The sequence below is a fragment of the Candoia aspera genome, chromosome 1 (assembly GCF_035149785.1).
Source record: "Candoia aspera isolate rCanAsp1 chromosome 1, rCanAsp1.hap2, whole genome shotgun sequence".
Classification (NCBI taxonomy): domain Eukaryota; kingdom Metazoa; phylum Chordata; class Lepidosauria; order Squamata; family Boidae; genus Candoia; species Candoia aspera.
Genome location: NC_086153.1, coordinates 306,655,815 through 306,679,791, shown reverse-complemented (window position 1 = coordinate 306,679,791; position 23,977 = coordinate 306,655,815). Strand labels below are relative to the sequence as shown.

At 41.0% G+C, this 23,977-nt stretch overlaps 1 protein-coding gene across 1 annotated transcript in view; it reads right to left on the bottom strand.

The window, feature by feature from the left end:
- UNC79 (unc-79 homolog, NALCN channel complex subunit) overlaps positions 1 to 23,977 on the bottom strand; it is a 142,632-nt gene that overhangs the window by 95,182 nt on the left and 23,473 nt on the right. Inside the window, exons 7-17 of the mRNA XM_063290266.1 lie at positions 22,645 to 22,774; positions 21,642 to 21,706; positions 19,651 to 19,739; positions 17,120 to 17,160; positions 9,609 to 9,637; positions 7,800 to 8,029; positions 7,392 to 7,563; positions 4,798 to 5,028; positions 4,389 to 4,579; positions 2,638 to 2,761; positions 1,511 to 1,651 (exon numbers count right to left, since the gene is read on the bottom strand). Coding sequence (XP_063146336.1) covers positions 1,511 to 1,651; positions 2,638 to 2,761; positions 4,389 to 4,579; positions 4,798 to 5,028; positions 7,392 to 7,563; positions 7,800 to 8,029; positions 9,609 to 9,637; positions 17,120 to 17,160; positions 19,651 to 19,739; positions 21,642 to 21,706; positions 22,645 to 22,774 — 1,443 coding nt within the window. The remainder of the gene's footprint in view (positions 1 to 1,510; positions 1,652 to 2,637; positions 2,762 to 4,388; positions 4,580 to 4,797; positions 5,029 to 7,391; positions 7,564 to 7,799; positions 8,030 to 9,608; positions 9,638 to 17,119; positions 17,161 to 19,650; positions 19,740 to 21,641; positions 21,707 to 22,644; positions 22,775 to 23,977) is intronic.

Here is a 23,977-nt window from a genome sequence, read left to right as displayed (position 1 = left end):
AAAATAAAACTCCCAGACAGAATTGCAGGTAAGCTCCTGAATGCTTACTATAGGAAAATACATTGATTTCATGATAAAAATGTGCAGAGAAAGCCTTTTCCCAGCATGAAGATACAGAGTGTTACCTGCTGTTGATAAAGCAGTCATAAAAGCAGAAAAGTATGATTTAATAACAATGGTGACTGTGCTATTCCAAGTATACTTTTCAGAGATCCCATTTAGCTATTTTATGTGCCACTGAACTGTTCCATTCATGACTGATGGAACCATTTAGTGGCACAAATTAGGTGCACCTTAAGTCTTACTAAAATGGTATGACTGACAGCCAAACTACAAACTACTATTTCTACCTGAGGCCTAAGAGAGGCCAGGTACCCTTCCATGAGGAGGTTCAGTGATGAAGCATCTCCTCCAGGGAGATTGTCCTTTTGGTGCAAGCCAAAGACAGTTCTCTTAGGCCTTGTACTGTTAAATCTTAGTTTGTTCTAACGGTACTTTTTAAATGGAGCTACTACATTTGCACTGCAAAAATCCTGACAATCACAAGATGGCAACAGAGAGGTACATAAAACTTTCTTTCCTACCATCTAGCAGTCTTACAGATTTTTGCAGTTCTGAAATAATAAACCCATTTGAATTTATCTGATTTCTGCTATCCAGCTGCTGTTTTAATTGTTTTAATTGCTTGTTTAGTTTACTGTGTTATATAGTTTATCTTGTTACTTTAAACTTTTTATATAGGTTTAAAACATCTGTGGGCTCCATTGGGATTCCTCTGCTGGGAAGGTCAGCATGTATATGTTTAAACAAGCAAGAAGTGTTTTTTAAAAAGCTTGTCTAGATACTGCCAGGGAGGTATATATTTTATATTTATATTTTACACCCCTCCAACTGTAGTTACACTATAACTCTCAGAATCCTTTATTATTGGCCATGATGACTAAGACTGCTGGAGGGGCAATCCCGTTTTATACCAGGACTTTTTAGCACCTAGTGGTGTCCCCATCAACTTCACGCTCTCACCTTGCTACCTGCACTAGGTGCAGAATTCATATACTGTACCCTCCATTGGAAACTTTTCTACCTATACAAATAATACAAATGAGGAATGGGATGATCTAGATTGGGACTGCAGCAGACAGCAAATTACTAAGACTGCCTCTCCTAGTATTAATGTCCTGATCCAGGTCAAAGACCAATACCTGCTATTTAGTGGGGGGGGGTTTAAAAAAAATTGTACATAACTGCCAATTCTATGAAAAAGCACCCTGTCTACTTTGCACCTGATCCTAAATGCATCTATTTACAATGAATAAATTTATAATCTTCAACAAAGCTTCCTTTTAAGTAAGCAGGTTCAGTCTTATGCTTAACTGCATACTCCGCCTCGCTATTTTCAAAGGAGTTTAGTTTAATCACACTTCATTTTCACTGACTGCACTTGCTTACTTAGTCAAAAAATAAATGCAAAATGTGTCTCTTGTTATAAAGGAAACTGATAATGAATTACCCTTCGAGCTGCAAGATTCCCAGTTAGCTCACTGACTCTTGATTTTCTTTGATTTGCCAGTTCTTTCACAGAATTAACACCATCAGAAAACATACTGATTACCAACTGAAGTGGAACTACAATGTCTAATTCAGATAACACCTGAAAAAGAGGAAGAAGGCAGTGTTCTCAGGTTCAACTAAAAACTGAAGTGCTCGTGTATATTTTAGAAACTAGGTCAAAATGAAAAATGATATTGAAACATGCATTTAATTTAGTCCCTATACAGATTAAGATCTACAGCATGGAGGTTGAATCTGCAGCTGTAGAATTTACGGACTGCTGTTCACATGATGATCAACTGAACTGGGTACTGTAGCCTATGGCTGGGTATATACAGTACATGACACTAAGCTATAATGTGATTTTATTTTTGTCTAGGCTTAGTGTGATATGTAAACTGTACCACTGAAACCATGATTTATGGTTTAACAGAATAAACAAACCCAAATTTATTATTTGTTGAACAAATCAAGGTCAAATAACCATAGTTTAATATATGTGAACCCAGCTTCTGCTTTTAGGTTAATTTCCTCAGAGTCCTAATGCCACTAACCTAAAATTGCTACTGAAGCCTTGATTTAATTTCTTAAATTTACATCTTTCATTCTATCATGATGAAACTTATGCATAGAATGGCCACATTGCTTTCTAACCAAGCACAACCAAACACTGATCTGCTTAGCATCAGCTGTCTCTGTGTGATTTCTTGAGACTGTATTAAATTTGTAATATAGGTGGCAAGGAAAGGAAATAAGGGTACAGGCTTGGTAAGATTACTTATGAGTTGATCGCTAAAAGATTTTCCTGTCTCATAGATCACAAAGTTTGATCATAGGTAGCTCCAAGACAATAGCAATAGAAGCCACCTAATTTTTGCTTGGGATAGTGAGCCAAAATACCAATTAATGCTAATAAGTAAAAAAAACATGATAGCTGCATTAAATATTAAATTAGCAGGATTAGTATATATTAAAATATTGTTGATAGACTGATGCATACAGTCAATACTATCTGAGAACTATGTCCTATCAACACTGGAATGTGCTGCCATATGATGACTTGATCAAAGATACGTCAGCACTCACATGAAGCCAGAGCAGAGCTTGTTCTTGTACAGAGGATGGATATCCTGTGAACCGACAGCTTATGAAGCCAAACATCTCCTCCATAGAAAAAGGGAGTGGGCACATCTCTATATCAAACATTTTACTACAATGCACAAAGACAAAAGACTGATTAGCAAGTTCTTTTCAGAAGGATCCCAAAAGAGCAAGGGTTGCCCACAAAATGTCAAAACAACACTCAGACCTTTCTAATTACTAATTGGCATATTATTTGGAACCAGCAGTTTGCAAAACATTTCAAATTTGAAATGTTTCAGATTCAGAATGCTCCATTTGGAATCTGAAACACACTGTTTTGATTCAGGACGGCTATTCTGAAAATTCCAGAAGTCTGAGATCAAAGCAGCCCCATTTCAAGCTCAAAACTTTGGTTTCGAATAACACACTACAGACAAATTTTATTTATTTTTAAACATTTTGCACATTTGGAAACTATTTGGAACTTAAAATAAATTCTGTACTAAATGCTGAAATTCTGTATACCTTATGCAAAGTAAACAGATGGATTTTGTTTTATTCACATCATGTCATACATAGCTATACTGCTTATATTAGGTAGGTTTTTGGCCTAAATAAGATCTTGCTCCATCAGACACATGAACAGTAAAACAGTAAGTTTCTATATCTATATCAAAAAGAAGTTTCTATATCATATGGCAGTACTTTTTGCTGGAATAAATTCCAAATGAGACTATGCCAATTTGATGTCATGAAAAGAGCCAACAGTTCTAAGGAATTTTGAAAAGAAGCAAGATTATGTAAGGAAATTCTATGAGAAACATGAAGTAGACAATGAAAGGATGGAGAAAGTCTTAGAATGTCAATTTAGAAGGACAGAATGTCAATTTAGGAGGAATCTTGAGGACCCTCTAGTCCAAGCTTTGCTCAATGCAAGTAATATAGAACTACAGCATTTCTTTTTATGGATTTCCACCCTTTGCTTAAATATCTCCAGTGAAAAGAGACCATCAACACTATAAGCTACTAAACTACAGTAGTGAACATTCCTGACCATTAGGAAATTTAACAGTTTTTTGGTTCTGTCTTTATAAAGTGATGAAATTATATAGTTTATGGATGCTTATATTGTCTTAATTTTTTATTTATATTTGTAAGCTATTCTGAACTCCTGATAATAAAATGGGAAGGAAATCAAATTCAATTGAAGTAAATATATGTCTGCATCTCTCTCTACAGTGAAACTGATTAAGGCATGGTACATGGATTACTGCACCTCTTTGGCTACCCACTTTTTTTTAAAGGATTCAAATGAAGATTAAACAATACCACAGAGAATTATGCTTTTAGGTACTTGGCTCTTCTACGATTTGGAATATCTCAGTATCAAGAACTAATATTCAAACTGTAACTTCCTGAATAACATTCACAGGCCTCCAAGACCTGATTCATTGTAATCAAACCGTTGGCTAAGGAGCAATCTCAATAGGTTTAGAAAGCTTTAGCTTCCTTGCAATTCAGATTTTGGGCCCAACTCGGTTCTGATGTTTATGGAAAAAGCAACTGCATTTTCTCCAAGGGCTTTAGATTTCATATATAGGCAGATATGTTACCGAACATATTTCATTCTGACATTCCATTTATAAGAGTTGCAGTTCAGATATGTAAGGGTTGGATTTCTGTCTGAAATGTGACTAATATATATGCTGAAACCTCCAACAGAAATGAAAAAGACTGCATGTTATTCTACATACCTTAATACTTCCCTGAATTCCTTCAGTTGATTGTCTGGCACCTCAGTCCTGATGGCTTCCAGCCATTCTGGCATAATACAGTCCCACACAGGTTGATTGATTACATTATATGGAATTAAGCAAAGGATCCGATTCAGACCTTCCTTTAATTGGGTCACAGTGCTACAGGACTTATCCCAATATCCACCCACCTGAGGACATTGCCGGGGAAAAAAGGCTGTATTAAATACTTAAATAACATAAGCAAGTCATACAATTCCAAAGGCAGTCAGCACTACATTTTCTTATTGTGTACAAGTGTTAAAAATATTAAAAGCTGTAATTTAAGACTGCTAGGAATGCCCACTAATTATGGGTCTAAATATGTTTATCTGTAACTCGGCTAGACATCAAGAAATGTAATTCTTACCCTTGCAAACTCCATTGGTTTAGGAAGAAGGCACATCACCATGACATCAAACCTAACATCACACACAGTTTTCAGCCATTTGGTGACAAATTGGGGTTTGAGTTTCTCCACTAGGCTGCCAACTTCATCATCCATCATGTATGCTGTGGAGTGGAACCACTGGAAAACCATGCTGACCAGCCGAGCCAAACTCTCTGTGGGAGTATTCTCACTAGGGGTGCAGAGGCTAACCTGCAAACAAAATTTTCTCTGTTTTTCTCCTTAGCTTTTTCAAGTTGCCTTGTTGTAAAAGAAGTAAGTGTGCTTTAAGATAGATTGACTGACAGAGAGACAAAGGCACAAAAAGATGGAAAAACTATTTCTACTATTATCAAGCTCAGCCAAAATCATTGGGAAAGCAACAGATAAACATTTAAACATAAATAATGGAATCATATGCAACCACTACCACATATTTGCGCTAACTGGGAGGACCAGTGGCTTACCTATTAAAAATAAAAGCTAAGATTCCAAATGAGCCCCAGATTCAACTTCAAACAGATCCTTGTGCAATATTCCAATGCGGTCAAATCTAGACAAAATTATCTTATTTCTATCTACATTCAGCATAGGTTATAGTCCTTCTGACCATCTCTCATGTTGTTGTTCGGATTAATAGTATCCCCTTCTTAATAGTGTAACCCGGACTGTTAAGAAACATGTCTGATAAAAAGGCATGCTTCTCACCCTCGGATTTCATCTCAGCATCAAGCATATGAATCCATCTCAACAGACTTAGAGCACTTGCCATTGATAACAGAAAGAACTCTACCGTCCAGAAGGGCTTTTGATTAACTATGAACATTTTCTTGGAGCATATAGTTCCCTTCCCATTCATGTCTTTCTGTTCCTCACAGGTCAATTACACTTCTTTCTCTTGCTCCATGCAAGTGGATTGATGATAAACAGCATTTACTTGTATATAGTCCCTCTTTTGGGGGAGATGGGCAGTAACAAAATTTGAATAATCAAATATATGAAGTGGGAAAAGAGACTGTTGAAAAAATTTGTCATCAAGAAACCCAATCTTTTTCAGGCAATAAACCAAAGAAGATGACCAGGACTATGGCAAAGCTAAATTAAACTTTAGTTTTATTAAACCATATTTAATGTATATTATCTTATTTCATGGTAAACATTACAATTGTCTGGCAATTTTTGAAGTGCATAATGTGGGGAATACATTTGATCTGGAAGCCTGAAACCATGTTATTCCAAAGACCAGGAGATGGGGGCATGTATCAAAGAATGGCTTTGTGTATACAAAAAAATTGGGTATACAAAACTTAAACCAAGACACAGTGAATAATCAAAAGAGAATTAGGCAGATATTTTTAACTTCTTTATGACAACACCATTATCATTTTGACTAAACTTTAAGCTGCCCAGCGTCATTCTGGAGTCAGATGCTTCTAAATCTTCATCATCATCATCAACAACATCATCATCCATTATGGTGTCCTCCAGATGTGGTAAACCGAAGCCCCCAAAATGCTGCCTGGGAACTTAGGAGTTGTAGTCCAGCAAAGAGTATTAGAAGCATGCAAACTCCATTTGTGGGTGATACATTTTTTAGGACCAGCTAAATTACAGAAAAGCTTTTGAGTTCCTCAGAAGTGTTCCTTAGTCAGGGTATTACAAAAAGACAGTTCAAAGACAGGAAGACTAAACTAAGCTTTCAAGAATAAGAGACTATATTAACCAATACTTCCCTGAACAGATAAACCAAAATAAAAAGCACTGCGCAGACAAATAGTCTTAATCCCATAGCAACAGAATTAGTCAATAACTAGGGGTGGAGCAACACATTCACAGAACACTACAAAGCTAGTCATGTTTGCATTAAGTCAGTTTAGCATATATGAAAGAACGGACAGAATTCTCCACATGTCAGTGCTTGGTGGGTTGCTCATTTGTAGTCCCCCAGAGTCATCACTGTTCAAAGTATACACACATTTGTTTGTTTTACTGTGGTTGTGCATATTTTTTGAGGTTTTATAATTCTATAATCTGCCAAAGCTGTTTAAGAAGAGACCTTCTCCAGATATTATGCCCTCAAACAATGAATAAGAAAATAGGAAGGAGAACAATATTCTGTCATCCCCACATGCTATGTGTTAGGAAAACAAACCTCAGAAGCCATGAGCTTTCTCTGTTAATGGAGATTGAGAGCCTGGTCTACCTTCCCACAGAAGATGGCAAAGAGAGGGCATGCGACAGGAGGAGTATGACTCATCCTCACCCCCTCTATTGCATTCCCCATTTTCATCAACCATTTTGATGGGGGGAAGGAATAATGGTTGTATGGAATTTCTGACCAAGACTGCTCCAGCCTTCTCAACTCTACAGATGTGTTGGCCTTCAGCTCACAATAATCTGCACCCAGTATAGCTATTGGGAAGGCTTGCTATGGATGATGGGAGTTGAAGTCCAGTGTGTCTGGAAGGCACCACATTGGGAAAGATTGTTTTAATCTCTGAGATTCTTCTAACAATTGCAATGTAGTGACCAACTCTAGAGTCTGAATCTAAAGGAAGAAAGGAAATCAGACCTACCAGGAACCAGATTCCAAACTGGCTCAGAAGCCGCTGATCATGCTTGTCATCATCTTTGTTATCAAAATCTGTGTTGTCCAAAGAATGATGTGAGGAGGACAGGCCCAGCTGCCTCCTGCGGTTGAGCTCATACTCCCTTTGCTCAGCATGGAATTCAGCCTCTTTCAGCAGGCTAGAAGATGAAGAACAACCAAGATGAGCTCCAAAACCTCTATGCGGGTTCACTGCACTAACCCTCCCTTGTCAGGTAGCATATGGCTTCTGGATTGGAACCATGGATGATCCTGACTGGGCACTGGGGTTCAATCCATCTCTATGATACCAGTTGGGAAAGGCTGCAATAATGGGACAGGGGACAGAGGGCAGAAAGACAAAGTTGGCTGTGTTAGTTAGGCTGGTGAAGGTTACCTGATGACAGCTTCCACTGTACAGACTAATTCCTCAGCCCCACATTCACGGGTATTGATAGGAGGTGGTGATGTCTGATATAGGTGGGTCTCTGCTGTTGCCCCAACTTCACTGCTGTGATGATTTGAGTGGCATCTTTTGCAGTAACGCACTGGCCTGTTACCATGGCGACCACAGCAGCCAGCAGAGAAACACGTCACAACAGCCCTCCTAACGTGTGAACTGCAATTCTGCAAAGAAACAAAATAAATGCAATACAGAAGCAAAAATCAACTAGCTGACAGTCATAGAAATATACATTTAAGCCACTAACTTGGAATGGGTTGAAAAGCTAAGAGAGTAGGGGAATGCAGAGTTCAGATCTTGTTGTCACCCTTATATTCAAAAATGGAAAGCCAAGTTCCCATTACCAGTATGTATTCCTCCATGCTTGTCCTCATTAAACCTGTGAGAGATGGCTTGGTTTCACCTCAAGAAGGTGTTTTGTGTCACCTTGAAACTTGTCTGGCAATTCTTGTAGCTGGAAGTGGTTTCTGTGCAAGCTTTGCACAGCTGACTGGACAAAGCTGACCAAAAGCACCAAATGAAGTTTCTGGGCACATACAGATGTTTCTTCCAGCTTCTGGTACTGTTGGAGAAGGCTTAAAACAAAGGATTACAGCCACTTTACTGTTAGACATTTGGTGGGTGTACTGCTTTGTGAAGAAATTTTGAAAAGGTACTTTGCATGTGTCTTTGTTCAAGACACCTTGGGAAGGTTTGCATGATCCCATTCTTATACAGTATTTAGCCTCCCTATAATACAGTAGTATAGGCAAAAGATAGATCAGTATTTACTGATACAGTGCTGTATGCTTTGCAGTAAATCATCAATCACAACTATTTAAGAATTTTTTTAAAAAAATAGACAGGCCTTGCTATTTGAATATTTGGATATTTTTATATAAATTTACCACCCAGTTTTGGAGCTTTGTGTTACAATACCTGATCTATACAAATTCTGCAACAGATTTGTACTTCCATAAGCAAGTTATCCCAGTATGTAACTGAGTCACCATCTGAGCCACCATTAAGCATTTGACTCCATAATTGGCAGCAATTATTTTATACCTGATCTTGCTGGCAGATTATGGAGCTCTACTAAAAAAAATCTAGATCCCCAAAATCTTCCCACCTTTGCATGGCATGATAAAAGACAAAAGGAAAGGAAAGGAAAGGAAAGGAAAGGAAAGGAAAGGAAAGGAAAGGAAAGGAAAGGAAAGGAAAGAATAATGAAACAAGATGGGTCTTCTTTTATCTTGACGTGCTCCAGGATTCTGCCCTTTGTTTACATCTGTCAAATTCGGTTGCTATTCCTACCTTGCTTATACTTTAGCAAGAGGACAACAACTATAATAGTAACAATGCCAAGGTACAAAGAATGATATAAGGAATTCCAGACTGATCAAATAATCTTCTTTGGGGAAAATTGCTATCTAGAAGAAAAATAACAACATAAATATTCTTCATTTCAGAGCACATCTTTGTTTTGCTGGCCTCTTAAACTATGTTTACAGTCTCTATTCACTTGCAGGCTTCTTGGTTTAGCAGTCTTATATGAAGCATGCTCATAATTAACCAGGCATTGTAAAATTAATAGCAATAAAACAGTTCTTAGAATGTCAACACACAATAATCAGACCAATGTCAAGTTGTTTTAGCAAGATTGGACGATTTACACAGAAAGATACAGCATGTGATGATGAGGTCAAGACAGAAACCAAAAAAAAAGCAGAATGATATCTCATTAGACATGCATTGCTATCTTACCTTTTTTTGACATATAGCAGAAATTTCAGCTATAAGGGGAAGGGAAATGTAAAATCAAAACAGTTATGATCACTCTTCCATCAGGTACAATATATTGGACAGGCTGATCAGGGGACTTAAAAATTATCCAGAAAACCATAATTCTAGGATGGTCTCTGGCTTCTGGACCTTCTCTGGTTATTCAATACCTTATTTAGAAACATGTTAGAAACACATTTACATTGAGTTATTATAGGGTAAGGATATATTGTAGTTCTGTCTATAATGGAAAATGAATTTAGATTTAGCAAGCATCTGGACAAGACATTAATTTTCTATCATGGCTCCAATCTTCCACCTCTTACAGGTCAAAACAAGGCAAATCTTGCCCATTTCTCACTTGCATGGAAGTTGTTCAGGCTAGTCCATGACATCCATTTTGTCAGAGGCAAAGGACAAGATAATTATTCTCCTCATTCCATGCCCAAAAGCCAACTAAACTGGCAGTTGAATATTACTTACTTAATGCTGCTAAGTCAGAGCTTACAGAACTGGCTGAATGACACCTACAGCTTTGTCTGCCAGCATTCTGATATTAGTGTGGAGTCCTTGATGCTCTCTGAGCCCGGTTGTTTTCTTGCAGACATTTCATTGCCAGGCTGGCACTGCGACGGGCAGGGCGGCAGTGCAGCAGCGGACCAGGCCGACAGCGCAGTAGTGGACCAGGCAGGGCGGCAGCGGACCAGGCCGGCGGCGTGGCAGCAGACCGGGCAGGGTGGCAGTGGACCGGGCCGGCGGTACAGCAGCAGACCAGGCAGGGCGGCAGTGGACCGGGCCGGCGGCGCAGCAGCGGACCGGGCCGGTGGCATGGCAGAAGACCACGTCAGCCACGTGACAGCAGACTGGGCCAGCGGCATGGCAGGAGACGGGGCTGGCACTGCAACACTGCAGCAGCAGACCAGGCCGGCGGCACAGTGGCAGACTGGGTCAGCGACGCGGTGGCGGACCAGGCTGGCAGCGAACTGGGCCAACACTGCAGTAGTGGACTCTGGGCTGCGCCAGAGAAGTGGTGACCGGTTGTTGGCCTTGGGGTAGCAGACTGTGTGGGTAAGGAATGGGGAGTTTAATAAAACAAAAAAGATACCCATCCCCCCAACCACCCCTGAGGCAGCTGGAAGCTGTGAGGCCCTCCAGAGTGAATGAGAGACTCTCCCCCCGGGTGAGAGATGAGAAGGGGAGTCTGGGAGTGTTTGTGTGAAAGGGCACTCACCCCGAGTGAAAGACAGGGGGTGGGTGAAGAATGAATGAGTGCCCCCTGTTGAGCAGTGAGAGAGTTTGAGGGGGGGCATAGTGAATGGAGGGGTGAGGGTTGGGCACTGATGGCGCCGAGAGCGGAAGCTGGTGTGCCAGAGGGCCTACCATCACCCTGTGGGAGATTGATTGTAAATAAGGATGTATGAATGGATGGAGGGAGCCCTACTTAGAGCCAGAGACTTCCGAGGTCCAGGAGTGGGGGCTAATGGATCAGGAGTCACTGGAGGCTACATGGCGGGGCTCATTATTGAGGTGGTGATGGGTAGGGGACGTTATAGTGGAAGCTGGAGGGCGGGCCATCTTCGGGAAAGACGCCTCCGGTGTTTGTTACTGGTGGCGTGTTCCGGCCCTCTGTGCTCAGACCCAGGCCCTGGTCAGCAGATCCATAGGGGCCCTGGTTTCTGGCTGCTGCTTCTTAATGCCAGGTCAGTTAATAACAAGGCCCCCGTCATATGTGACTTGATCACTGAGGAGGGGGCAGACCTGGCATATATTACCGAGACCTGGCTGGGCGCGGAAGGGGGAGTGCCCCTTTTGGAAATGTGCCCAGCTGGGTTTATGGTATGGCACCAGCTGAGATCCCAGGGCAGGGGAGGAGGGGTGGCTGTTGTCATCCGAGAGTCTCTTGTGGCCTTCAGGGGCCCTGCTCCACAAGTGGCTGGTTGTGAGACCCTGTTCTTCAAGTTGGGTTCCTGAGAACAGTTGGGAGTGTTGCTGCTGTACCAACCTCCCTGCTGCGTGGCAACCTCCCTGCCTGAGCTGCTTGAGGCCATCTTGGGGCTGGCGGTGGAGTTCCTCAGACTTATGGTTCTGGGGGACTTCAACCTGCCATCCCTGGGGCGTGCCTCAGAGGCAGCCCGGGAGTTCATGGCTACCATGGCAGCCATGGGCCTGTCCCAGATAATTTGGGACCCGACTCGAGACAGTGGTCACACCCCAGACTTGGTTTTCTTGTCAGAGCAGTGGCAATGTGATCTGAGGGGAGAGATAGATCTGTCCCCATTGTCATGGTCAGACCATACCCTGGTGGCCCTGAGATTCTCTTATGCCACCGCCCTCCACAGGGAGGTAGGGCCCATTCGATTGGTCCGCCCCTGGCGACTGATGGACCCAGAAGGGTTTCAGAGGGAGCTGGGGGTTATACCTGGTGATCTGCTGCATGGTCCAGCAGAGGCCCTAGCTGCAGCCTGGAATAAGGAGGCGGCCAGGGCCTTGGACAGGATTGCGCCTGTGCGGCCTCTCTTGTCTCATCGAACCCAGCACTCCCCATGTTTTACGGAGGAGCTGAGGGTGCTGAAGAGGGTTAAGAGACGCCTAGAGCGCCGCTGGAGGAAGACAAAGACTGAATTTGACCGAATACAGGTAAAAGCCGCCATTAAGGCCTACCTTGTGGCGATAAAAGCGGCGAAACGGCAATATTTCTCCGCTCTTATTGCATCTGCAGAATGCCGCCCAACGGCCCTGTTTAAGATCACTCGATCACTTTTGGGGAAGGTGGGTTCAGCGACCCACCTACAGGGCCATGCAGAGGAATTTTCTGAGCATCTGCAGGACAAAATCACTCTGATCCACTCCAAGTTGGACTCCAGGCGTGAGGCATGGTCTGGAGAGATACCAGGGGAACAGGCTTACCCAGTTATCTGGGAGCAGTTTGATCCTGTTGGACCTGAGGAAGTGGACAGGATCCTACAGACAGTAAATGCCACCACATGCCATCTAGACCCGTGTCCCTCCTGGCTAGTAAAAGCAGGCTGGGAGGTCACATGTGGTTGGGTCCATGCGATGGTTAATACATTCTTGGGATAGGGGGTGTTTCCGGCGGCCTTTAAAGAGGTGTTGGTACACCCCCTCCTCAAGAAGCCATTGCTGGACCCTACTGTCCTGGACAATTTTCATCCAGTCTCCCACCTCCCCTTTCTGGGGAAGGTGGTTGAGAAAGTGGTGGCTTTGCAGCTCCAGAGGGTCCTGGAGGAAACAATTACCTAGACCCCTTTCAGTCAGGTTTCAGGCCTGGTTATGGGATGGAAATGGCATTGGTCGCATTTATGGATGATCTCTGGCGGGAGCGGGATGGAGGCAGTGCATCCATCCTCGCTCTCCTTGATCTCTCAGCGGCCTTCAATACCATCAACCATGGTATCCTTTTGGGGCAGCTCAGGGAGTTGGGGGTGAGCGGTGTAGTCTTACACTGGTTCACCTCCTTCCTCCAGGGCCGATCCCAGTCGGTGTTGATAGGGGAGGAGAGATCAGCCCCGTGGCCCCTTCTTTGTGGGGTGCCACAGGGATCAGTACTCTCCCCTCTCCTTTTTAACATCTACATGAAACCGCTGGGTGAGATCATCCATCACCATGGGATGAGGTATCATCAATATGCTGATGATACTGAATTGTATATCTCCAACCCGGGTGAAGTAAGTGATGCTGCGACCACCCTCTCTGAGTGTCTGGGGGCTGTGGGGGCCTGGATGGGGAACAAAAGGCTTCAACTGAACCCTGGCAAGACCAAGTGGCTGTGGGTTAATGGTTCTTCTGTATCCGGGACATTAACATCTCTGGTTCTGGATGGGGTTGCACTGCCCCAGACAGACCCGGTGTGTAACTTGGGGGTCCTCTTGGACTCATGGCTCCTGCTTGAAGAGCAGGTGGCAGCCGTGGCCAGGAGAGCCTTTGTGCAGCTATGTGCTGTGCACCAGTTACACCCCTTCCTGGACCAGGAGGCCCTTCGAACAGTCACTCATGCCCTTGTTATCTCTCACATAGACTATTGCAATGCACTGTACATGGGGCTACCCTTGAAAAGTATCCGGAAGCTTCAGCTGGTCCAGAATGCAGCTGCGCGAGCTGTTTTTGGTGCCCCCAGAAGGGCACATGTAACACCACTGCTGCGCGAGCTGCATTGGGTACCAGTTTGCTTTCGGGTCCAATTCAAGGTGTTAGTTATCACCTTTAAAGCCCTACATGGTATGGGGCCAGGTTACCTGAGGGACCGCCTCTTCCCCATTACATCAACCTGTCCCACCCAATTGTGCAGAGAGGGCATGCTACGGACCCCGTCTGCAAAAGAATTTCATCTGGCGGGGTCCAGGAAGCGGGCCTTCTCTGCAGTAGCTCCCGCCCTGTGGAACGTGCTGCCCCCGGAGGTGAGATTGGCCCCATCGCTCCTGGCCTTTCAGCGGAGTCTGAAGGCCTGGTTCTGCCACCTCGCTTGGGGTGGAGAGGGGAATAGAGCTACATGGGGATGGTTGTTATAGACCACTCCTCCCACACTTGGACTGTTTTAGATGCTTCACCACTTGGATTTTTTATTCTTTATTTTTTATTTCTATTTATAGTATTTTTTTACTGTATTTTACTTTTTGTATTATTGTGATGGTTTTAATCGATTGTTGTAAACCGCCCAGAGGCCTCCGACGGGAGGAGATGGGCGGGGATAAATTAGATAAATAAATAAAATAAATCTTCAGTGCAAAGAGGGAGTGTTGCCTAGCCTGGCAATGAAACGTCTGCAAGAAAACAACCAGGCTCAGAGAGCACCAAGGACTCCACAGTTCACCCCTGAGCTACAATATTCGGTTCTTCTGATATTATTTCCTAGCATCTGCTGCCTGAGATAACTATCACATTCTAATAGGCCAGCCCTAAACATGGCATTGGATTCTGACCTGCACAACACAAATTGATGCATAAACCTGTTCAATTCCTAAGCTCAGAGGCTAAAACCAGAACATTCATACAAGGAAGACATGGATTACAAGGAAGAGTTTTAGGAATAGAGAATTGCATTGGATTTGGTGGGGGGAGGATAATTTACAATTTAGCACTAAACAGGCAAATGTATCTGTGATAAAAATGCATTCTACTCAGGAAATTTCAGAAACTGTCTAGTTGGTAGTAAGAACACTAACTGTCATGAGTAAGGACACTAACCAAACTTTTAAAAATGTACCACAAAAAGCTTCTCTGTTAGATTTATATATAATCTTAGACGTGGCTATATTAACATATGCATTCTAAAATTAAAATTGAAAATAAAGATGTTATCTTTTTATGTATTTATAAACTCAGTGAATATATTTTTACTCTTATCATTCTTTTTTTTAAATATTGCATCAAATTAATCCAATTTCTTAAAAAGGAAAATTACAAAGGCTAGATATGCTGGAACAATTTCAGTAAATGTTATTCCCTTCACAATCTCCATTAACAAAGGCAGACAGTTCATTTTCAGTGAAAGTTCAGAACTGAAAAATAGCTTCCTATTTCCCCCTGGATTTAACAGCAAACCACTGAATTCCCCACCAATGTATATTGATAAATAGGACAGATATCTTAAGCTTCCAACTGTCTCAAACTGCAAAAACGAATAATCAGTCTCCAGCTCCCTTCACTAAATTATAATGTCACCGATATACCCCTGTCAGGTTCTGCAGCTACAGAAAATTATTTTTTTAAGTGCTGCCCTTGCCTATAAAATATTACTCACCCTTGTCTTCAATAGTTAGTATTGCTCCCTGTGTATGCTTTATTACTGGCTATGTTTTTCCCTATACAGGCTAATCTCAACCAGTATCAGACTGTCAGGGAATGTTTGGATTTGCAATCCAACATATTTGAGGAACAGCTGGGTCAGATAGATTGCCTTAGAGTATGCTACCTACAGACATCCAACTGGCATAGAGTCAACAGGTGTAGAAGAAGAGTTGAAGTCCAGTAGTACCCTTTATTCTGGCCTACATCACCTTTGTTAATTCTCTGATAAGAGTTTAGCTGTGAATCCTTGTAAACATTCATGGACTGCAACATAGACTTTCAGTCATAGGCTAGGGAGCAATACCTGCCATTACACTGATTCTCCCTCTTCACAAATTTGCAGCAGCAGCATTAAACATCTGTAAAAGGTTATTATTCCTCATGAATTAATCTTTTCTAAATCAAAATGTAAGATATGCCTCACTATAGAATGTTAAAAAATTACTTTCAGCTCTTTCCATCACTAACTGTAGGCACATGTAAAGGGGTGTTAAGTCTATCAAAGATGTTCTTGTACCATCCTGGACATTCATTTATCAGCCAGAAGGTCTGAAGTAGGCATCCCCTCTCCTTTTAACCTTTCAGTAAAAGCAGGATGGGCAACCCGTCAGTCTTCAAATGTTGCTTCACTTCTCAACAGCCAGGATAATGGTGAGGGATTATGTGAGTTACAGTACAGCAATATCTAGAGGGCCACAGGTTGTCCAATCCAGGATTAGCATGTGAAAGTCAGATACAGTGTGATGGTTCACAGTGACATTAGCCCTAAAGCCAATGGGCATCATCTCTTCTAAGATATCATGCATAAGGTTAGGTTACATCCAAACCTAATCATGGTTAAAACAGCTACTCAAGATCTATGGATTATAATGAGCCTGTCAGAGTCCACAATCAAATGATTGCTGAATTGTCTGATTGTTTTCATCTGCCATGATGAGTCAACACGTGTCAAGAACCGGATGGGAGGGGGAATTGCAAGGAGTGTGAATCTTCTCTGTTTGGGCCAGAAAGAGGGAGGGGGGAGTCAAGGTCATACTGCCAGAACACACCTGTGCCTGGTATGGCTGACCATTGGAATTAGACGAGAAGAGATAGAAGGGGGGAGTGGGTGACTGGAAAGTTTTAATTTAGCTAGTTTAGGTGGGAAGCTTTCAATCTCAGCTTTTCTCTTGATCTGTACACTAATCTCAATAAATCTGAATTCTGCGTATTCCAACTGTGCATGAGTCTGGTCTTTATTGGGACCAGCGGTGTCATTTCTTACAGAGCCTACTTCAAATCTGACTAAGTCTAGATCCCATCTAATGAAGGAAAGAATCTTAAATTGTGCAAGAATAAGAATTAACCACTTTGAACATACCATGCATACCAGCACTTCTCTTAAAGAACGGTCCTGAAATAGGAATCTTATTTCAGATGGATATCCATCTCGCCCAGGCTTGCTTACACTGAAAGATGATAAGCTCTTTACATTCTAAGGAAGAGGAATCTGCTATCACAGCCTGTATGATGTTTTAGCTGAAGAAGGAAGAGATTGAACCTGATATTTTGTAGATGCAAAGACCTTCCACTAACCTATGAATGTCCTTTGAGCATCCTTGTAACATATCACAATTCTGTGATTCTACAAATACTATTATGACCATAATAGAATATTACTTCTTCTCTAGTGTTAAATTCAGTCTTACCTTGTGGTAAAAGAACATCAACCAACCATTCACTGTGATCCCTTAAAAGAAAAAAAAAAGAAAAAGAAGAATTAGAGTAGTTTGTGATGTGACCGATCTCTTCAATGAAACACTCATATTCTGAATATAATAAAAGATTATATATAGGCTAGGTTCCTAAGAATTCCCTGAGCAGGGAATTAATGGAACCTCCCTCAGACATACATGAAGGGAGGAGCTCCATCTGTTCACAGACACCTAATTAGGATCCAAAGCTTTATTTTTACATCCAGACTGGACAACTTTAGCCTCTTTCTCATTCATTTATTCCAAGTCTGCCTGTCATGTTCTATTCTTTTTTTTCTTTTTTAGGTTACAAAGAACATTCTAATTTAGAAGATAACAAAATATACAGAAAAAAAAACCCTCTTAGACAAAAGATAAAATACTAAAAAAGAGACCAAATAGCTCCAAGTGTCAAATACACCATGCCTATATAAAAACCAGACCTCCTTTCCAATTTAATTATTTTTGCTTTAGATGTAAAGGTGACTTCTATAGAATTAAAATACCTTTTAGTAATCCTTTGCAAATGGTATCATTATAACACCAAGACAATCACAAGGCAGCAGCCCAAAATCACACCCCCTGATCTATGTGTCCAGGAGTTGATGGCCACATACCCCCAAATTTGATAATAACTGAATTTTAAAAGTAAGGCAAAAAGACAATGTTTTTTCTCCACTTAATGAACAAACTGGGGTTAGATTTCATTCTTAGTAATGCTATTTTAATAAAATAATAAAAGTGTTCCACTCTAAATATCTCATTAAAGCAAATAATGGTGAGAAGAAGTCCTATCATACACTTAAGAAACAATGAATGAAGGGGGAATACATTACAATTTACAACCTAATGCTATACAATAGGAGTAGGATTTATTTTTTCCTGCCCAGGCTGAATTCCTTCAGGGACTGCACAACAGTGCTAGATAAGGGCTACACTGAAGGCAACAGTTGGAGGAGCCAAAACTTAAAGAGGGAAGGTTTCTTCTCTCTCCCCCTTTTGGACTTGTGACTTCTAGTGCCACTCAGCCACCCATAAAGCCCATCCACATGTACTGTTACAACCAGCTGAATGATGGTTGGATTTATTCTCGGTGATGCTATAAAACAGTAGGGGCTAACTGATGCTTGAATTTAGGTTAAAGGCAACATATGACTTTGGGGGTGTGGGTGTCCCATCCCTGCTACAGAACCAGGATGGTGGAGCAGCTAAGGTGTCTGGCTGGATGTGGGAAATAGCAGTTCATAATATCTCAACTATGTAACATGCCAGTGGCCTTGGGAAATCTCTATTTTCTGAGCCTTGCCTGGGATAATGTAGGAAGAGACTAGAGTAATGGCATCCATGCTACGACACATCCCTTATGAGAGATGTGGAACACAGCTGTGACAAATAAACTGAAGAGACAGGGACTGAGATTACAGCTTAAGTAGCATGTCACCTGTATACTGTATGTATTTGTATATATAGGAATGGGTGTATATCATCTTACCATGGTGAAAAAGGAGAAGATGCACATGCCAGATTCACCTGTGTAGTAAAACGTGTGGCAAAATGTGTGACATCTCATAGCACGGATTCATAGCATGATGTTCCCCTTGAACTCCTGACTTCCTGCGCATCCAAAGTGTGAGCCAAACATCAAAGGAACTCATGGCGCATTTAGCTTCACAAAAACTGAGCAACGTTGGTTTGGATGAGAGGTAGGGATTGTCCCTTGGGCTTCACTGCATGGGAGAGAGTTGAACCTCAACCTTGCTGGTTCTCTTCTAATACTTCCACTACCACATCTCAGTGGCTGTCAAAGATACTGCCAATCTTAGGAATACATATTTACTTTACCAGAAATATTGCCAATAGCTACACCCTTTCACTACATTAAAAAATGTCTTTTTTATTCTGTATGAACTGTAGGATAATAAAAAGAAACAGGTAGTCTTGCCTGTATGGGTAGGACTTTAATTCATGTTTTGAGACCTCACAGCTATAGGGTTGAGGTTTTAAAGGCCATTTTACCAACGACTGAGACCAGAAGTAGTTAGCCAAATTTTACCACATACTGGCATCCAGTAGGAAATTTTCCTTTACATATTTGGAAAATCCTGAGTCCTTCTATCCATACATCTGTACTTCCTCATATCTGTTAATATTCTTTGAGTTTCAATTCTTCTCGCTCAGTTGCAGTCAGGTCACACACTACTCCCAGCACTGTCTTATTATAAAATACTTCCTGCAGTATCAAATGAACTGTGTGACTTAAGCAAATTTAAATATTTATTTAACTTGGAAAATCAGACTGTTGTATTTGCACGGACCTGTAAACTGAGTAGTTGTTGGTTTTTGTTTTTGTTTTTTTGCTCCCTTTCCATTTCAGTGTCACTTTAACTTAATTAGGCTCCAAAGTTTAACACAACTTTTTAAAAGAGATGCCTCTTATCTCCAGTTGTTTTCTGTGTGGGTGCATGTGCATCTCTTGGTTTACCCACCCTGCAATCCTTTGGCTGCATTCTTCACAAAGATAGAGAGGGGGTGGTTTATCACCCAAAGCCACAGATAAAGAAGGATCTACGCACATCTGAAACACAGGAAGCATGGAATTAGTTTCTCCCTCCCAAAAAGCACTCTACCCATATGAAACCTAATTAGAGGGCAACTGCATTTTGAATAAAAGGAACTAACATTTATAGGCCCTGGCCTTCCTTTGATTGTTCTTTTTTTCTAGTGCTTGAATATGGAGAAAGGATGTGTCCTAACAACCAGGAAACACACTGAGACAAGGAACTGGTCTCTAATATTTATTGCTAGTACTTAACAGGAATCCTAACAAACTGAAGAAGCGTGGGAAAACCCAGACATATAACCCCCAAGGGTTAAGGTGGTCCCGATCTGTGTCTCTTTGAATGGCTGAACAATTCCTCAGTGCTACGCATGCGCTTGACAGTCTGGATGGGAGCCCCCTGCTCGCCATCCTTACTCATGACAGGATGACCAGTGATGACTGATGATGGCACAGATGGGTTATACTATTATTTATTTGAATGCTTGTTTGATATATTTTGCTGCACTGATCCAGAAAAAGAAAATATTAAGAAACAATGTGATTATTTGTAATGACCTAGTTTTGGCACATACTGAGATTCACCAAGCAGACTAATATGCAAATAAGACTGGACTGGGAAAAAACAGAACATGCTGTTAGTTCAAATATCAAAAGAGAATATGAATTTACCTGCCTGAGTTGCACAGCACACTACGCCATAATGTAGTTTATTTGGTTTTGGATTAGTGTGTTCAATTAACACATTCATTGTGCCTTTGTAAAGTATGGTTTACAGCTCCATGTAATGTCTGTATTCCCAGCCAATTCAACAAAACATAATTTAAAAAATCATAGTTAAATGTGATGTGTGAAACCTATCATTCTTTACTCCTTATAGTGGTGTGTTACACAAAGTGGAATCCCTGGGTTGAGTTCTTCCCCTATTCAGAAAATATCTAGCATTTACATACTAGGATTGCAGATGGGAATAAGATTCACCATAAGGATTCACTCGATAAAACTTTTGTATTGCATAATTCCACTCTGGTTACCACGAAATCATATTTTTAGTTTTGCATTCCAACTTGGCTCAAAAGTTAAAATATCCATTCATAAGCATCAGACATATAACTCTGGTATCTGAATGTTTATGGTGCTGAAGACAAAGACCACAAATCACAGCTAGAGAGAATATGGCTTTACTTTTCACAGGCAGCCTCTCTTTGAATAAATCATACTTATTACTCTATCCAAAATGCCATGTTGGATTTATATTTACTATTGTCCAAAATCCCATTTCTATAGCAGAAGGATTTTTAGTTTGGGGCTTTCTTTCTTTGGTCATACTTTTCTGCAACCATAAGACTTCTGGTTGTAATCTGCACTCATCTGGATGAGTGAAAAGGATATGGGAGGGGAGAAATAGGTGTCTCTGTGAGGAAAAACAAAACTTCTTAGAAGTATAATACAGATAGTCCTCATTTAGCAACTGCCTCATTTAGCAACTATTCACAGTTATGATGGTGAGGAAAGAGTAACTTTATGATCAATCCTTGCATTTATGACCTTCGCAGATCTGAAGTAAGATCATAAGCACAGTTGTGGCTTCATTTAGCAACCGTTTTGCTTAATGACTGAGCTGCCAGTTCCAATTGTGGTCACTAAATGAGGACTACCTGTAGAACTTTCTGGATCAGAAAGTGGACCTGGACAAAAAAACCCATCTTCATGATCTATTTATAGAAAAGAGTTGAAGGGTTTCAACAGGAATATTACTGTGGGGTTACCATAGTTATATGTGGCAGTGCCATGGTTTGAGTGGTGGGCAATGGCCTTCCATTCTGTTTCTAATGGCCTTATTATGCTATGAACTGCTGGGATAAAGCTGAAATGGCTCCTCACAGGACACATTTTAAAGAGTACAAAAGTGTCCATTACCTTCACAGCTGGCTTGTTAATTGCATTATGGCATTCAATGTGCTGACAATGAATGGGATTCCATGCTGAAAAACAAAACCACCATGGATAAAGTTGCACAGGTTTACAAAAAGCTAAATACAAGTGAAATTCAGCATTGTGTGAAACCAGCAATATAGTCTGCAAGAATTTCAATTGATAATATCCTATTCTATCCTATCTCAGTTTCATATCTCAAATATTTATCCAAATGATGTTAGCCCAGCTCTGACAAATACATAGCTGAAGCATAATGAAATAAATTATTGTCATGAATTATCAATTAAGATTCAACATCCAGTAACACCATTTAAAGGATGTCAGGTGATTCATAAAAAAGAACTCTGAGAATCCAGAGGTTAAAATATAGGGGTTAGAATTTAGATAGGGCATAGCTACAAAACATTTTCTTACATGTTAAAGATGTGAAGTATTGTTTATTATTCTGCATGTCTTTATAAAATGACAGTATAAAGTATTTTTAAGGGCTGGTTCACACATCCATGCTAATTGCTTTTGCAGTCTATTGGGTACATATTCAGTTAAATGGGTCATCACAGAACTAAAACAGTCAGAGTATAAAATGGGAACTCATTGTAAGTCTATCATCACAGCATCAAACCTTCTTCCTACATTTAAAATGCAGACCTATGTGCTAGCACCCTGAGTTCAGTGGCCAGTTCAACTTTTTGCTCATGCTTCAGGCAGGTTAAACATCATATGCTCATAGAGGACCTTCTATCCTATCTCTTGGCAGCATTTTCCAACACTGAACTGCTTTTCTAGTTTGGAAATTAGAAAACTGTCACAATTTCTTCTGTGTTTCACTTTCAAAAGTTCTAATCCAGAGCTCATTACAGGGTTATGAACATTTTATACAGAGGAGTCAACACTAAAAAAAAAACAAACTTCAGAAGCATTATTGATAACTTCTGCCTGGAAATCGTATTAGCATTAGTGCAGAGCTTGATGATGTTTCACTTACCCGTGTACTGTAGTCCTCGATATTCACTTATTGCCCCAGGAGGTTTTAAGTTGGGCCAGTAGTGGAAAAGCATTTGTACTGCAGGTGGTTTTACTTGTGATGGGCCATATGCTATTACATATAGCAAGTCCTAGAGAAAGTCAGAGGGTACAACAAATTTAAATTCAGGCAATGGCAGCCTTTACAGGTGCAGTGAGACACAAGTAACAGAAAAGTGAAATCAATTAGCGATTCAGTGCTCCTTCCCAAGACTTGGAGGCACTTAGTCCTTAGTCTATTCTATTCTATTTCTATTTTTATTGTATTATTGTATTTGCAATTGTTCTGAATTTTAATTGTGTTTTATTGTAAACTGCCCAGAGTCCCCCCATGTTGGGGAGATGGGCAGTGATGAAGTTTGATAAATAAATAAATAAAAATAAGCCTCACTGAACTCAGTGGCACATATGGATTGAGCAGACATGAATAGTACTGAAATCCTGTGTCCTGACTCCCAGGAAACACTCTGAGACAGGGAACTGTTCTCTAATGTTTATTTGCTAATACATAACAGTAATCCTAACAAACTGAACAAGCGTGGGAAAAACCCAGCCATATAAACCCCGCAGGTTAAGGCGGTCCCAATCTGTGCCTCTTGGAATGGCTCACCAATTCCTCAGTGCTACGCATGCGCTTAACAGTCTGGAAGGGAGCCCCCTGCTCGCCATCCTTACTCATGACATCCTGTACAGTAGTCTACATACTGGTCTGTATATAGGCCTTATTTCCAAGTAGTCATGTACACAACCACAGTGTTGTCTCTTTCCTGAGAATACTCCTTTCCCAGAGATTTAAATAAAATTAATTACTGATATTACCAAAACTCTGCTCTGTTCTATCTCACTGGCTACTTCTGCTTTTGCTTATATTCCACAGGAGCAGAGGAACAGAAATTTCGATTTAAGGAGCAAGGGTGCTTCCAATGATCAGTCCAGGATTTTTTTTTTCCAGTTTCAGAACGTTGCTCACAAACTTTGCATGTAAAAATCCGTATCTGGTTTTCACCCAAAGTTTTCCACTACCATGGTGGTGCTTGTTGTTATTCTAATTCAGAGGAGAACAACTCTTTCTGGGCTACAAGCAACATTCGAAAAAGTAGGAGAAAGTAGGAGAAAAATACTAAGCCTGAAAAACTGAACAAACAAGAAAGAGACAATCCATCAAAAAGCCAGGCTAAAGGATTCAACATCTCTACTAGGTTCCAGAAATATGGGTTGGTTGGAAAAAGATGCTACCCAGTTAATGCCAAGGCAAGGGAGAAGGAAGGCAGGGTGAAGCAGGAGTTCCCATTAAT